This window comes from Monopterus albus, unplaced genomic scaffold (assembly GCF_001952655.1).
Source record: "Monopterus albus unplaced genomic scaffold, M_albus_1.0 scaffold45.1, whole genome shotgun sequence".
In the NCBI taxonomy this organism is placed as follows: Eukaryota; Metazoa; Chordata; class Actinopteri; order Synbranchiformes; family Synbranchidae; genus Monopterus; species Monopterus albus.
Genome location: NW_018127925.1, coordinates 2,190,279 through 2,207,312, shown reverse-complemented (window position 1 = coordinate 2,207,312; position 17,034 = coordinate 2,190,279). Strand labels below are relative to the sequence as shown.

The following is a 17,034-nucleotide window of genomic DNA, read 5'->3' as shown; positions in this document are numbered from 1 at the left end:
TTAGGTATGAAAATCTGCAATTTAACACTTAGCAAAGCAAAACATTTAATTACTTCAAAGATACTCTTGTGAGATAGATGTTCTTACAGTGGCTACAGAAGTAAAGCAATGTATTCATTTAATTTATCGCCACTTATGTCACACTGATGTGTACCTTCAGGACAGTAATGCCCAGAGCTGCATCGACCAGATGGAGCTCCAGAACCGGCCAAACAGTACCAGCCCTCTGGGCATGGCTGACACTCACTTTCAGCTTCCAATCCACTCTGACCACTCCATGTCCCCATAGGACACTTGTACTGGGTGGGAAACATAGTTCCAGGAGGACAATAATGTCCTGCAAAGCAGGAGAGTGGTGGTCTCTGGATCCCACCAGTTCCTGAAAAATCATAAACAATACAGGCCTCAATGCTAGAAAATTTGCACACAAGCTGCAGAATGTGGATTTTATTAAAATAAAGTGAGTCTAGGTGGTAGTGATGCAATCAAATATCACAGTATTTATGATTTAATACCTCAGTGACTTGACAAAACTTTGGAAATTATTGTTATGGTTTTTAAAACACATTTATACACAGTGACTACAAATGTGAACACAGTGATTAATTTGGTACTGCCAATCATTGTTAATTTCATGTATCTGGAGCTGTCAAGTAAAGTCAGAAATGTATATAACCATAATTCATCCTGTGTTATATTGATATGATATCACTCAGCTCACTTTGGCACAGGTACATGATACTATAGAAATGAATTATAAACCAGTGTTTTTAAAGGCCAGCTGAACATGTGTCTGTGTAAAAGATAAACAGCACCTCGAAGACAAGCGTATCGTGCTGGGCATGGCTGGCACTGTGAGCGGTCAGTGAGGTTAGTGCGATTGCTCAGTGTTCCCGGTGGGCAAGCACTGGTTGGGGCATTGGGTTTAGATGAACCAGGAGGACACACAAACCTATCAGGATTCAGGCAGAGTGATCAAACTCACAGAAAAATCAATGCCAAGGCAGGATTACTGAAAACTAGAGAAAATAGTGACAGTCTCACTAGAGGATCCTAGACAGAAAACAGTTTGTGAAGCCTGCAGAGATTATATTTACCCTTGCATGCAGTCAACATCAGGAGCCCTCAGAGCCACCTGTGTGCATGCTTTCCCTGCATAGCACTCTCTGCAATCAGCCAACTCATCCTGACCTTCTAAAGGGTTGAAAGATCCTGGTGGACAAGGCACAGGGTCGCTTGACCCCTCAGGACAGTAGAAACCAGGCGGGCATTTGAGACAGTCCTTCATACCTTTAGAAAAGAGTTACATACATGTTGTTGCCATGCTAAGATTAATTTAGGCTTACTTTGTTAGGCTCTTTGCTAGGTTCAAAGGTACAGTGCCTTGCGAAAGTATTCGGCCCCCTTGAACTTTGTGACCTTTTGCCACATTTCAGGCTTCAAACATAAAGATATAAAACTGTAATTTTTTGTGAAGAATCAACAACAAGTGGGACACAATCATGAAGTGGAACGAAATTTATTGGATATTTCAAACTTTTTTAACAAATAAAAAACTGAAAAATTGGGCGTGCAAAATTATTCAAATCCACATAAGGGATGACGGCAACATTCATAGATCCTGGAATGCACAATGAGGGGCAATGTTCATTCCTATTACAGAGGCCCACTGAAATTTTTTTGAGGAAAAGCTGTGTTAGACTGCATATTGTTTATAGTAAAGTATTTTTATATACAAATATAAAAATGAAAATGTTTCTGGAGTGGGACTTTAATTAATTATAGAAGTTGTGCAGAAGCTGCCCATAGCTCTACACAGTGATCCATGTGTGTACTGTATGTGTTTCTATGCTGCTCCAAATGAGTCTGGGGGGGGGGGGGGGGGTCTCTTTCTCATGCAGAAAGCTATTTACAGGGAAATGCGATGGATTAGCTGAAGCTCATCAATAGGGAGCGCCTGCTCACCCGGTGCTTTACAGACTGGCCACCAATCGAAGGGAATTTCAATATTTACCTACATCCTCGTTTTGTTAGTTGCAGTTAAGCAAACACGCAATTCGCTAATTCATGTTAGTGGATGAGTGAGACTTGTTTAAGTATTTTCCTTCCACGCTAATGATGATTCATTTGAATGACTTTAGGTGTGAATTTTGACTCACGGGCCATTGAATACAGATAAACAACAGGGTGGTTCGTTTTAACATCTATCCATGAGCCAATTTAACGATCATATTACAATTACATTAACTGGGCAGATAGTTTTGTTCTGACCTATTGTACATATGTTATTTGTCTGTCACACACACACACTCCTGCAAACAGAAGTATATAAAATGTATTCACACACTGTTGGAGTGAGATGAAATACACAAGGATTAAAGGCACCCAACACCACAAAGTCACATCACAAAATGCCAAAACAGTCAAAAGTGCATTCATCAGTCTACATGAATTAAATCGATCGTTTCATGTATTTGTTTTATACAGTGTGGCTCCGATGGCATTAGTACCCCTGCAGAGGCAGATCATGAGGAATTGTTTAGTGTTAGGCTGTACCGGAGATCTTTGAGTTCTGAAAATCATTTTCGAGCTGAGGTTAACAATTGTTTAGGTCCTTTTGATGAAGGAAAGCAAAGCAACAAATTACTGAAAAAGTCTAGTTTGTGTTGGCCGCTACAAAGTATTAACTTAAGGGGGCTGAATAATTTTGCATGCCCAATTTTTCAGTTTTTTATTTGTTAAAAAAGTTTGAAATATCCAATAAATTTCGTTCCACTTCATGATTGTGTCCCACTTGTTGTTGATTCTTCACAAAAAATTACAGTTTTATATCTTTATGTTTGAAGCCTGAAATGTGGCAAAAGGTCTCAAAGTTCAAGGGGGCCGAAAACTTTCGCAAGGCACTGTATCAGCTAGGGATTTGTGAACTGCTCCTATTCTATACTCACTGCTCATGTAGCTAGGTTTGTCTTCACAGCCATCACTCATTTTTTCTACAGCGGACTCACAACTCCAGCTTGCTACTGATGGTTGTTACATATTCCTAAATTAGACACTCTCTCTCTCTTTGCCCTCTTGGCATCCATCTGGTGCAATTTCTCACCCATATATTCTGGTTCATCATGGGGCCTAAGCAACACCTAGAATTTTATATAATCACCGAGGTTTGCTGTGATAGACTGGCAAAGCATCATGTTCGTTTCATCTGAGCTTTTGAAGGACTAAAGCTGCTCCCAAATAATCACTTTCACTTATAAATAACTTACAAATGGAAAATCACTGACTGTGAGTATGAAATATTACTTAATGAGTGAGGAGTATAAAACAGTAATAATCTCACTTATTGCCCCTTGATGAGGGGTGAAGGTGCCTTGAGGACATATAACCTCTTCCAATGTGCCCCCAGGGCAGTATCTCCCCCGAGCACAGGGCAAGCCAGGACTCGACGAGCCTGTCGCACACACAACATACAAAACCCCCCTGTCAAACATGACAGTAGTCGTTTAACAGTGACACATCTTTTTAGTTTTTCCGTACTTGTTTCCATTGAAGTCTGTACGTGAGTGCTAAGATTTACCTGCAGGACAGAAGCGTCCTTCTCTACATCTCTTACAGGCTGCTCTACTTGTTTGACCCAGTTGTTCCCCCGCTGTACCAGCAGGGCAAGGTGACCCATGAGGGGTGGCAGTGCCTTCTTCACAGTAATAGCCCTGTGGGCACAGGAACTGGGAGGTGGGTCTCTGTGAGCTGCCTTCCAGACAGTAAAACCCTAGAGAAAAATATTTATAGATTCGGTGGCAAAGACATGCAAAACAATTAGATAAGTAAAACCGGCCTATTAAGTTTGAGAAACTGTTCATGCAAGCTATAAATGTAACTGTAACCTCCTTTAGATGTGATACTGTGAGTATCACAACTGAAGGTGTGCCACTGTACCTGCAGGACAGACTGTGCAGTCTCTCAGCCTCTGCAGACCTTCTTTAGGTCCATAAGTCCCTGCAGGACAAGGTACAGCTACATCTCCTACACAGTAATGACCTGTGTTGAATAAAAAACATGCACAAATGAATATTAAGCTTTATCTAAAAGGAAAGTGTAATGTAAATGGCAGTATGCCACAATAAACACGAACCTATTGGACAGACAGTACAAACTACATCTTCCCTTGTGTCTTTGTACGTTCCTGGTTGGCAGGTGATGGGTTGACTAGATCTGTGAGCTGGCTGGCTCCAGCGGGGGGGCATAGCTCCCGCACACAGTAAGGAAGTGTCATTGCAGCTACGGCAGTAAGTCTGTCCGGGTGTGGAAGACCACCCAGGAGGACAGGGAAGAGGCTGTGGTAGCCCACTCCCTGGACAGTAACTCCCTATGGCAGGCAGACACATTTTACATTTTAATGGCAAATTAAGTGATTCATTTTACATCCACTCATATATCAAAAACTGGATGGGAGCAGATTAGATGTTGTAGATGTTTGTAGCCTTTTATTACCGCACTACCTGCTGGACACTGCAGACACCGGACAGTACACACAGTGGAATAGAAACCCGGGGGACAGTCACTACACACAGTGTGATCTACACTGGGCTCCTTGCCAGGTCCACACTATGAGGGACATGGAAGAGAATAAAGAAGCAAGCTGTGGGTTAATTTTTGGACATACAGTACTTCATCAAACATTTATATCGACAAACTAGAAGTTAGACTTTCTCAGACACAAGATTTCTTGGACGATGTTTTTTATATGTGATACAGTTTTTATCATTCGGATTTTCCATACTGTAAATATATTATGCTGATTTATTTCAGTGCATGTCTGTCTGACTTGAAAATACTCTTCCTGTGGTTTCTTGCTGTTTTTCCATTAAATGGTTTTTTTTGAGGGAGTTCTTCCTGATCCACTTTGAGGGTCTAAGGACAAAGGGTGTCGTATGTTGGACACATTATAAAGCTCCTTGAGGCAAATCTGCAAGTGTGATATTGGGCTATACAAATAAAAACTGACTTGACTTGATTTGGAATTGAAATTGTCTGCTGTAATGTTTACCTTAAAAGGGAATCCAAAGGTACAGACAGAGTCTACAGGGCAGGCCAGACAATGTAAAATCCCTTCAGGAGAATGTTGTCCTGGGGGGCATAAAAAGAGGGTGCCGATGGCTGGATCGCATGAGAAACCTTCAGGACACAGCCTACAGTCCACTCTGTCCTCTGAACTGATCAGACCTGGAAAGCAAGGCTGCAACATATGAAAATGAAGTCAATAATGACAGTTTAATGACAACGACACTACCTGTCGTACAGCACAGGTAGGTTTTTAACATATGAAAATGAAGTCAATAATGACGTCGTACAGCACAGGTAGGTTTTTTAGGTGTAGATATACATAAGGAAGGGGAAAAACGTGAAGTCAAACTATGAATGACATTTTGACTTGTCAAAACACAGGCGTAAGTAATTATTAATGGCTGCACTGCATTGCAATAATTGCTGGAGCAATGTCCTTGTTAATGCTATGACAATTCAAAATGTCTGCCGTTAAAAAGGTCTGTGAATCAGATTCATTGTTAGCTAGACAAATGAAATATCCTATTTATTTAGCTTTCAAAATTGGGGCATGAGAGAAGACAGTAAGTAATATGATTATGTATATTTTTACTGTAGTTTATTACCTTGCAATCACCGATACTACGTTTTCCTGTGTAGAAGTTGAATGTTCCTGCTGGACATCTATGAGGTGCAGATACATTTCCAGGACAACTACATCACAGGAATGTATTAATTAATTCTTCATATTATAGTTACATGTCTGTAGTGATTAAACATATTTCGTTTCTTTTTTATCTTACTTTAAATTCTTATGTTATTCCTCAATGGAGCAAAACAATGCCTCTTTTAATACTAACATATCGCCGTGGTGCACATAATAAAAGGATACAGGCCAGTAATTTTAACGACGGTTGATGACTTACAAATGACCAGCAGGACACTCTAAACACAGCCGGTGGGAGAAGTATTCTCCTTCTGCACATGGATAAAGGGTTGTGTCGTTGCTAAAGGATAGGTCCACAATCTCTTCAGATGTTTCTTACATAAAAAAATTAATGTCAGGAAGGATGCAGAAGTGTGTCATTAGTCAATATGTTTGCCCCGCTACTCAAAATGGCTTTGTCTCTTCTTAGATTTGTGTAATTTGTTAAATATACAGTACAGTTTACAAAATAATACTATGAACCTTTAATGGTCATTGCTCTTACCTAAGGTGATTCCAGATTGTAACAGCAGAAGAAATATCCACAAAACTGCAAAACAGAACAGATTCATTATTTTCCATGAGCACATTATCACTACATCTCTATTAAAGTCCAGACTGTCTCAGCTATTAGTATATTTATCTGTCTGGTCTTAACCTACAGTACACGACTGACTGTTGAAAGCATGAAAGTGAGAGGACCTTGGTCACTAAAAGTGAAATATGAGCATGAAATAAGATTCCCAGGTAACTGCTGTAGCTGATAATGGAGTGCAGTGATGTTCTGTAACTTTCCACTTTAATAATGAATGGGTATGTGCTAAAGCTGATCCCCATATTGTCCCTGTTAGTGGTACAGTTCAAATAGTTCTACAACTTGTATAATTCATTCAAAAGCTATAACAAGAATAAAATATGAGAGATGTTTAAAATCAGATTTCTGTACTCAGTAAAATTTGATTCATGTTGAATTTTTTATCACAAAAGGCCCTTTTAGTCTTGAAAGAGTGAGGATTTAAAAATACATCATTAAATTAAAGTGGGAAATGAATGACTGACACATCTTCTGTTTGAGTAAAGAGCAAGTTGCAGTGGCGCATCTGCAGATATATGTGTAAACCACATTATCGTGCATTTTTTTCAAGCCAGGTGTAAAACATATGGTTTGGAGTATTAATGCATATGGAAATTTTTGTTTATTTAAACATAGTAGTGTACCGCTGGCGTTTCGTTAAATTTTAGATATGTTTTTGCGCTTTACAACAGAAATGTACTTTGCAGGAAGTCAGGTGCAGTCAATGGAAAGTTGAGAATTATTTTTACACAGCTCTAAATCTTGTTGTACACCACTTCCTGCACCCTAACCCAAGGGCTGGCGCATGTGTGTGGGCACTCCAGCATTGTTCTGCAGGTGCAGCCACCACCAAAGTACAAAAGCACAAGCTATTGGATATTGGTGAGGCAGCAGGAGCCAGAAAAACTAGAAGCGGCAATGATGATTTCAATCAACTTTACACTGCTCATTTTTTGGGTGACAAAAGGTAATTAAATGTATGCTTTTGTATACAGGTGCATATATTCAGTAATGCACTCATCTTTTAAAAATTGTGCCCTGTATTTGTTGAAATACTATGTATTTTTCCTAAGTAAAAGAAATAAAATGTCCTCTTGTTGCAGATTTGGTGAACTGTTTCTCTATGAAGGTACACACTGATGTCGTGATGGTAGTGCTAGGGGACTCTTTGACATTAAACTGCAGCTACAATTGCTCCGCTGGATTTGTTCGTGGCTGCTGGAGTAAATCCTCAGACAACTCTGGCTGTCTTGGGATACAGAGCACAAGCAGCCTTTGCACAACGTCTCTTCATCTGTTAAACATATCAAATGAAGATCTCAAGAACTATACTTGTTACACAGAACATACAGAGGATCCTCAACTTCCACAAAAAACAGAGAGTAGGATTTTACTGCAACTTCAAGGTAGATTAACGTTATTATGTGAAAATCAATATAAGATGGCAGTTCTTTAAGAAAGCAACAAGTAAACAAATGTTACCGTGCCAAAAGTATATTTCAATGCGTCTCCTTTTGTTTGTTTACAGCTCAGACAAGTGCTCCAAACTGGACAGTTACCCCAAAGACTGAAAATAAAAATGGTGAGGACCTTGTATGTTCAAAGAAGATGTCTGACACAAAATATCTGTAACTACTATTACTATTATTTGTTTATACTATGTTCTGCACTTCTCAGCATCTCATCCTGCTGAGCCAAAAGATTCAAGTGGAGGTGAGATGACACTTTGAGACTGTGCAAAATAATAAATGTATTCACATAGATAATGTTTGACTGTATTTTATATAGTTATGAACATCTACAGTATATGTGGAACTAAAACATGAAAGTTGCCCTTTCAAACCAACACAATCCAAGTTAATACTACTTGTTCTATGTTAACAGGAGAATTTACTGGAATTAAGGTTTTAGCAACAGTTACTGTTGCTGTGGCCATGGTGCTTGCAGCACTAGCCGCTTACCTCTGTCTGAATCGGAACAGACAGAGCTGGAACGGTAAAGGTGATTACAAAATATTACCCAAGGAACATAAACTAATTGTAAAAAGGTAATAATTTCTAATGTCCAGATACTGTACTAATAATATCACATATTCCAGGGGAACCCACCGAGTCAAGTTCTGAGTGAGTGCAATTTAAAATTGACTCTTTACATAAATATGTGTTCAAAACCATTAAAACTCTATGGTTGTACAATTTTATTTATTATTTCATTTCTTTATCCATTACCATTTTAGCTCTCCACCACTACAGTCCCATGCTGTCTTCTCCCCAGTGAAAGGTAAACTGTTTAAAATATCAAAAACAAAAACAAAAAACAAGATTTTTAGCCTCTACATACCATTCATACTTGGCATATTCCCCAGGGTCTCTGTCCACACCAAGTGAAAGAGTAACTTTGACGATTCCTGCACCAGGTAAGATCATCTCTCTGGTAACACTGCTCATTTATTTTTGTAAGGACAAAGACTCAGTGACTTACAGTTACTGATAATTAAAGCATTCCTTTTACCCAGATAATGAAAGTGACACTGAAGTTCCATATGCTGACATAATGATCACTGTTCGAGGAGCCAGTTCACCAGAGCTCAGTCAGGCTGGCTACTTGACTCCTGGAGATCAAAAAGAGGTGAGGGGTGAGACTTTAGGAGTCAACATGTGTCACTTTTATCTTGCTGAAGCCCACAGCTTAGTCTCCTCTGTTCTATGAGCAACTCTTCGCAACCACAGATCACGTACATGAATCTAAAGCCGATAAGCTGCCTACAGTGTATTACAATGATAACTTAAAGGTTACTGTTGGTGTACAAGGTGGTGCAATTGAGTACTGAATAAGTAGTTATTTGGCTATGCTTTAAAGTAGCTCAAGGCTTAGAAGCTATGACAACATCAGCCAAACAAGAAGCTTGTGGAGTCAGCCCATAATGCTAACACTGCTTAAGTTGTTCATACAGTTTGTACACATTCCAAAAGTATTTAATTTTATTTAACCTTTGTTTTCCCGGGATAAGTCCTGTTGAGGTATAAAACTCTTTTTCAAAGGGAGCCCTGGCATTCAGTCAGTCATTCAGTGTTTTTTTTTTTTTTTTTTTTGTATTTATATAAACTAGGGTGCAATAAATTTTAGAAACACTTGCAATGCAATTCATGTGTAAGCTGTTACAGTTGGATGAACATCTCTATAAAGTTGTTTCATTAAAAACTGAACATACCCTTCATGAAGGGAGGATTTCTTGCAAATGTATTAAAATATACTTTGTTTAGTTTAGTTACCTGGACGCTGAGTGGATATAGCCTGTCATTTAACTTTTTAAACAAATGAGTTTATTTCATTGGTGAATGCATATTTGCATATTGCAAGGTTAATAGGTAGATGTAAACGTCTTTGGAGCAAAACAAACGGTTTGTTACCTTCAAATAAAACCATTTTACCTTTTGGATTAAAGGGTGATAGGAGCTGGTCTCCAAAGTGTTTTTATGCATGTGTGTATGTATTTCTGCCTGTTTCCAGAGGTGGGGAGATGAATCAAGGTGTCACCTGCAGGCCTCACGTTCAGCTGACAGACTGCATGTCCCCCTGCCAAGAGAAATCAGCCGCAAGATGAGCACCAACTCTGAGTATGCTGTCATCACATATGCTTGAGCGAGGTGCTACTGGAAGAGGACAGCGAAGAGAAAAACGCACATCTGATTTGTGTTGGACTTCGTAAAACGCGTTCACAATATTCTGCCATGATTAAGTAGTTCTATTTCATATGTACAGTTGCTAATCATTATATGTTTTTAATGTGCTGTGTTTACACTTTATTACTCGCATTTATATCAAATAAAGACATTCTTGTGACTTTTATTCTATTTGAACCTTGTCAGTCTCCGTAGTTGGAGGCGTTGCCTGGAAACGATTATCAACAAAGTAAAGCAGCCTACTCTCGTTAGCTATAGCGTTCAAAAGTAAAGGTGGGTACAAACTGTAACACTTTCCAGGTAACTGGTGTAACTAAACGTGTGTTTTGACACATTCTTAATAAACATATATTTATGCAGTTTAGGTTAAGTGGCATTAGCCGAATAGTTACAGCTACTATTTGTAAGCCACATACATTAATTAAATCAACGTTAGCTAACATTTTGTAGGACGTTTCCATTGTTAGCTAGCTTTTTACCCCTTTTACTCTACATATCGGGAAGAAAGTTAAATAATGAGAAAAAAAACTTCTGATTTCACAGAATTACCTCCACAGCTTATCCTAAAAATGTCAGTGCCTTTCTCCAATACACACCTGCGGGTCCCGCGAGGATTTGGTACCATGCTGGAGGGCCTGGTCAGAGAAGTCCTAAGGGACCAGCCTGAAGACATCCCAAAATATGCTGCACAGTACTTTGAAGCACTTCTCAAACAAAGAGAAGGTAACTGTAACTTAATGTGTAACTAGTAAAATCAGACAACTGCTATTAAATTCTGTCATTTTTCTGTGTGTGTGTGTGTGTGTGTGTGTTTGCTTGTAGAGGGTGGCATAGACCCTGCTGAGTGGGCTGCTAAAATGGAAGATAGATTCTACAACAACCATGCATTCAAGACTACTGGGGTACTGAATTAATCTACAATATATATGTCACTACTATCAAAATACCTATAAATCTTTCTGCCGTTACACCTTAAATATTGTTTGTTCTCCCCTCCCAACAGGCCAGCTCTGAAAACCAGTCTCCAACAGATATGACAATTTCCAAGTGAGTCTCATCTTATTGTTTGTGCTATCACAGTCACAAGAATCATCAGCAGATGGTGAGGATGAACATGAGGGGAAGGATAGTGACAAGTAAAGAAGAGAAGCAAAAGTGTAATGCAATATTTAAAGAAAAATGCATTTTCTTCATATTTATTATTAAAAGGTTTACATTGTCATTCTGTGTTAGGTTTCCTGCAGATGTGGTTGTGGTAGGAAAAACAATCAAAAACCTGCACTGAGGTTTGGATATAGATGCATTGTCCCAACATCATGAAATATGTTGTTTTTAAATGCTAGAATATAATTATTATACATTTGTTAAAATAATGTGTGTTAATCAAATACAGTAGTAGTAGTAACTACTTTACAATATGAATAGAATAGTTCAGTCTCATGCTTCATCTTTTCAGAGAGGTCCTGAAGTGAAAATACATAGCAGAATAGAGGCCCAGATGTAGCACAGAATGTCAACTCAATATTGAAAGTGCTGTTAGGTTTACAGTGTCAAGGGTGAGAAGAAAAGGCAGGACTGACTGACAAGAGACCACCAGGAGCAGCAAGACAGTGACAGGTTCCAGATGAGTGTCACAGAGGCTTTCTGACATTGCGTTGATTTGAGGAAGCATCACTCATATCACTTCTGTTGCTTACGTTTTCTCACTGTCATTCTGAATATTACTCACCTTAAATCTCTCATTTTAACTGCTGCTTTTCAGAGAAATATCATATGCGTCCCAAACAGAAGATGAATCAAGTCATTCAGCAGAAGCCTCGAATTATTTCACCATACAACCTAATGTTCTGGAAGAGGTCTATTTAACTGAAAGCACAGAAGAAGAAGAAGAAGAAGAAGAAGAAGAAGAAGAAGAAGAAAAGCATCATGTTACAGAGGAAGATATAACTTCAGTGGAAAAAGGGCTTCCAGAAGAGGAGTCAAGCAACAGGCTCCCAGTTGCAGATGTACAGTCAGATGACAAGAAAGAGCCAACAATAACTAAATTTGATAAAGTTGATGCGGAATCTAATGACAAACACCAAGATATACATCAGTCAGAGTTGGAGTCCGGCGACAAGTTATCATTCAGTAGGGTTTCAAATGTAGATGTGTGTACTCAGGAGTTAGAAATGACAGAAGATGAGGGAGGTAATAATCAAGAGATTGCAGCAGTAGATAAGGAGGTTTTAGACTCAGAAGGAGAGGAAAATGTTGACGCCAAAGAGCCGGTGGGGGTCTTTGCATATTCTGGACTGGCTGATGTGGATGTGTGCGCTACAGAGCTTGGAGGAATGGAGGTGAAAATGGAAGGGTTCAGTGGTGAAAATGATACACATATCCTTGAGGAGAGAAGCTCAAAACCCCAACCCGGGGGAAATCTTGTAGAATCATCAGTGTCTCAGTGTGAAACCCCCGAGGGTGATGATCAAGAAGCAGATGATCAGGAAGTAAAAACAAAGCTGGCAGGAACAGAGCCTGAAGCTTCTTCTGAGGAAACACATGAAGGTTTAGCTCATATTGAGGGTGGATTAGATAGTAATGCTACACCAGAGGATGATTCCTCGGTTGAGATTAGCTTTGAAGATGAGGTCACTGCATTGGCAACAGGCCAAAAAATATCTGTCACACAAGACCATGGTGAATCTGAGATGGAGGGAGTTGAAAAGGAAGTTAACTCTGAAGGGGAGGAAATGGAAAGTCAGCATGAGGCATCTGAAATAATGAAGGAGATGATGGACACAAATGACTCAAATTTAAATAATAGTGATGATGATGATGAGAAAGGAGAAGGCGTTGAAAACATCAGCTCATCATTTCAGCCCACCATCGAGGCAGATGAAGAGGAAAGAGAGGATGAAACTGATCGCAAAAATGATGATAACAAGAACATGCATGAAGGCAAATTTCAGCAAAATAAGGATTCTGAAAATGAGACTAAGTCAAGTGACCCTGACTTTAAAGAAGATGATACAGCAAGCACGGCTGGGGGAGATGAAGAGGGCATACCTACAGAAGGTTACAGTAAGAAGGAAGATGAAGAAACTAATGATGGTGATGCCGCAAATCATTTATCACAAGTAACCCAGTCAAATATATCAACTACTGCAATGGAGACGGAGAATGAACCTTTTGAGGCAAGTGCACAGCATCTACCAGAGGAGAACAAGGAGAGTCAGAGATCACTTGTAGAGTCACACCCAGACGACACAGCTGATGAAAAAGAGGTCACGTTAAAGGAAGCAGAGGAACTTGTAGAAGAAGGGACAACTGATTCTGAAATACAAGAGAAAAGTGAAGAGGACAGCATCAATTGCTGAGCACCAGGGATGGGAACAGTGACATGGGTCTGAAAAGGACATTGAAGGCAATAGTAGTGACAAGGTAAAGTTTGATGCTTCCTCTTAAAACACTGTTTACCAGTTGCAGCCAGACGTTTAATTTTTTTGCATATAATAGAGGCTGCAGCAACTCCCCACATCTCCTCAACTTTTATTAGCAGGCTGGGGGTAGACGTTCACACAGTTTCAGACAGGGGAGTCTTGAGCCAGGCTACACTCTGCTGTGCTCCCATTCCTGTCTCAGGTAGCCTATAAAACCTTCAAGGATGAGTCTGATCTACTCTCTCCCCTGGAATCTCAAGGGGGAGGTGACTGGAAATGGCTCCAAAATAATTGACATAGTTGCTGTGATAAATTTTGAACATCATGAAGAGGGTCATAATCAAAATCATCTTATCTGAAATGTCTAGACATTGTAATTTCACTCTCTAAGTTCACCATAATCGGTGATGTTGGAGGACTTCACTCTGCCGCATGCTCATAAAACTGTAATGCAATGGCTTTGTTAGTGCCAGATCCACAGTCCTCTAGGGAGCCACCGCAGCCTCCACAAAGTGAAACTTGATTTTGTTATCTATCATCATAAAAGACCAACTGAACCATTTGTCTTGTGAATTAGGCTGTTAACACTTTTACCGCTGTCACCGTTAGCCCTGCCTGATTTGTCTGGACCAACGGCCTTCAAACGTGCAGGGAGGGAGTGGAGGAAAGGGTTCTAAGAGTGTTACCATGGTAACACCTCACCATACTGCTCTCTCTTAGTGCCGTCATGGAATTAACAGGAGATGGTGATGCTGATAGTTGCTAGGCACCATCTGTATCTGTAATCTGCCTTTAATAGCACTTTCTAACTGACTGATTAAACAGTAAAATGATGCTATTTTGTGTACTCTTGCTTAGTGTTAGAATTTATTCCATCTTGAACAAAGCTACCACAGAACTCTACAGTATATACAGTACAGTAGGGCCATCTCTTCTAACAGTGACCTAGCTTCAGTACCTAAAATGTCCTGTCTAATCTTTTTCATTTTTTAACTTTTATGCCTTTAATTCACTGTTTAAAAGTGCCCAGAAGAAGTTAGTGCTAGCCACACTAATGCTTTGGCTAATATGAGCAGACTAACTACATTAGGACTGATTATAGTCCATTTAATTACATAGTGATTATGAATATAAATTAAAGTGAAATGATAGATAAATCCAGTCAGCTTAGTCAAATTAGGCACCAGGGTAACTTAACATTATGTTTGAATGGTTTGCAAAGCCAATGGGAGCACATTACTGTCTGAGATCTAACTCAGATAAATGGATGTTTTCTGTTTCTCTCCCTCTCCGTCTTCTCTGTGAGGCTGGCACAGAAGTGTGGGCGGCCATACCAGCTGGGATCACAGGGATGGAGAGGGCTGTTAGCGCTCTGCCTCTAATAAATTTATAACACCTCCTAGTGTAAAACAGTCCAAGATGCTTACACTGTTTTATTTTCACTCTATTAGTAGAATTTGAAAGTCAGCATTTATTGTTTTATGACCAGCTGGCTTTTACATAGTATTTCTATGTTGGTCATCTGTGTTTATTTGTGGAGTTTATTATTGTAACACTGCAACTTGTGAATTTTTGTGATGTTCTGTGGAGTCACTTTGTGCACTGTTTAATAATATCCACACTAAATGCTTTTGTCATTTTGACTTAAGTCAAAACTGTCTCACTTCAGTAAAACTCCTTGAAATAGCCTACACGCTTAGTCTGTTTCATTTACTTTATTTAAGCCAGAAGGCCATGCTTGGTGAATCTGGGGTGTTAAAGGTCTCTAACAGTAATATGAACACAGTAGGTCAGCAACCTTAATGAGACTAAAAAGATGGAACACATGCTGTCATGTTTGTAGGAGGTCTCTCTTTCCTTCCTTCCCTCCCTCCCTCCCTCTCTCTCCCTTCTTCTCTCTCTCTCTGACTATGTGTCTCTCTCTCTCTGTGTGTGCGTGAGCGGGTGTTACTGAACATACAGTGATTGTTAGTAAGAGCCAGTGAGGCATCTGTGTTATACCGGAGACTCGTTTACAGAGCGCTTTGCTTTGTCCACATAGACTCTTGAGACATACAAGTCATACTAGTCAGCTCACCTGAAGACTAAAATCATCTCTGAGAGTAAGACATGGACTGTCACAATGTAAGTAGAAGCTACAGATCAACTTTAAAAAAAACAAACATTTTAACCACTAATCAGTTTGGAAGGTAGATACAGTTTGTTAGTTATTTACTAGGGTTTGATTATCCTCAAACTGTAAACTGCCATGTGTGTTGCTGATGTGTTTTGTCTTTTAACTAGAGTTAATTATGTTAAACATTTGTATGTTCAGCACATAAAACCCTGTTATATAAAACATTTAAGCTATATTCATCATAAATTGATGATGCTACATGAAACTTGCATGAGAATATTTCAAATCAATCTGTGTCAGACTGAGTTTAAGGACCCTGAGGCGATAAAACTGATAAGACCCCTGAGAATGTGTGTAGCCAGCATAATCCAGTGCAGCAGAACTGTATCTCTGCTGCTGTTAAAGAGCTGGATTGTGGCTGCTCGGTGAGCAGTCAGACAGAGAGGCTAATGAATGCTGGCTGAACAGGTGGGTGGTCATACTCCTACACTAAAGGGGCTTCACTGGAGACATGATGCGCTGCTTCACCAAGGCAGTGGGACGACAGTGGGCTCGTTCTGTGGGCTGCCTTTGTGTGAAATGTCAATCTGTTTCCATAAGCAAAGCACTGGGTGTAGCCGATATGTGTTTGTCAGAGAATCTGAAATGGTGTTTACATAACTTATGGACAGCCTTGGCGCTATTCCACTGACACTTTATGACAAGCCAGAATTTGTCTTCCGCCCACCCCACGTTTCCTTTGGGACAACGGATGCTGTACTTTGAGTCACTGAATGAGCTGCTGGTGTTGGATTGCAGCAGCACTTTTCGCTGGGTCATCTCTTTTGACTGACGGTCGCAGATAGATGATTTTGAATCAAATCCATTTTTAACCACACTTCCAATTTATTTGAATCAGAACAATTAGCTAAAGACATTCAAACATGCAGCAATGTTTTACACCGCATTTGTTTCCTAACAGAAAAAGTAGATTTTGAGAATCCATATGTCTGCTGAGTGTGCAGTTTCATGGCATTTCCCAACCTTTTGTTGAAAACACAGCAAAACATTGATAAGAAAATAGGCTGACTCAGACAGTTTTTGCCAGCAAGGTATGACAGATTATGGAGAGGTGAAAGGGATAGCATGAAATTTCGGAAGCAAATGTGGGAGCCCCACTGATGTCATTTAATAAAATAGAGCCACTCAGCATCAAGCACACGTTCCAGCCAGAGATGTGTGCAACTTTACAAAATATAGAAACAGAACCAGACTCAGGTTTATTGGCCAAGTATGTAAACACACAAGGAATTTGACTCCGGTACAGAGGCGTTCAATGTGCTTTGTAAGGCAACAGGAAAATAAAGAATATAAAACAAAATAGTAGAGAGAATAAGAAAAAAAGAGACAATGTATTTATATCTATCTATAGTGTCACAACCTGTCAAGGATGAGATTCTCCCACCAGTGTTTCTTAAAGAAAACAACCTTAACTGATCATGTTACATGCT

General features: G+C 39.6%; 2 protein-coding genes across 2 annotated transcripts in view; one reads left to right on the top strand and one right to left on the bottom strand.

Moving 5' to 3' along the window:
- The window catches only part of LOC109960252 (SCO-spondin), a 49,392-nt gene extending 43,094 nt beyond the window's left edge, over positions 1-6,298 (bottom strand). Inside the window, exons 1-12 of the mRNA XM_020600208.1 lie at positions 6,255-6,298; positions 5,970-6,084; positions 5,670-5,757; positions 5,048-5,236; positions 4,500-4,605; positions 4,133-4,366; positions 3,937-4,038; positions 3,578-3,769; positions 3,341-3,451; positions 1,098-1,290; positions 816-952; positions 155-379 (exon numbers count right to left, since the gene is read on the bottom strand). Of these exons, the coding sequence (XP_020455864.1) occupies positions 155-379; positions 816-952; positions 1,098-1,290; positions 3,341-3,451; positions 3,578-3,769; positions 3,937-4,038; positions 4,133-4,244 (1,072 nt within the window). The 5' untranslated portion in view covers positions 4,245-4,366; positions 4,500-4,605; positions 5,048-5,236; ... (1 more) ...; positions 5,970-6,084; positions 6,255-6,298. The remainder of the gene's footprint in view (positions 1-154; positions 380-815; positions 953-1,097; positions 1,291-3,340; positions 3,452-3,577; positions 3,770-3,936; positions 4,039-4,132; positions 4,367-4,499; positions 4,606-5,047; positions 5,237-5,669; positions 5,758-5,969; positions 6,085-6,254) is intronic.
- Positions 6,299-10,203: 3,905 nt separating this feature from the next.
- nrgnb (neurogranin (protein kinase C substrate, RC3) b) overlaps positions 10,204-17,034 on the top strand; it is a 9,357-nt gene continuing 2,526 nt past the window's right edge. Inside the window, exons 1-6 of the mRNA XM_020600132.1 lie at positions 10,204-10,279; positions 10,550-10,729; positions 10,829-10,908; positions 11,010-11,053; positions 11,769-13,351; positions 15,950-15,969. Coding sequence (XP_020455788.1) covers positions 10,576-10,729; positions 10,829-10,908; positions 11,010-11,053; positions 11,769-13,351; positions 15,950-15,969 — 1,881 coding nt within the window. The 5' untranslated portion in view covers positions 10,204-10,279; positions 10,550-10,575. The remainder of the gene's footprint in view (positions 10,280-10,549; positions 10,730-10,828; positions 10,909-11,009; positions 11,054-11,768; positions 13,352-15,949; positions 15,970-17,034) is intronic.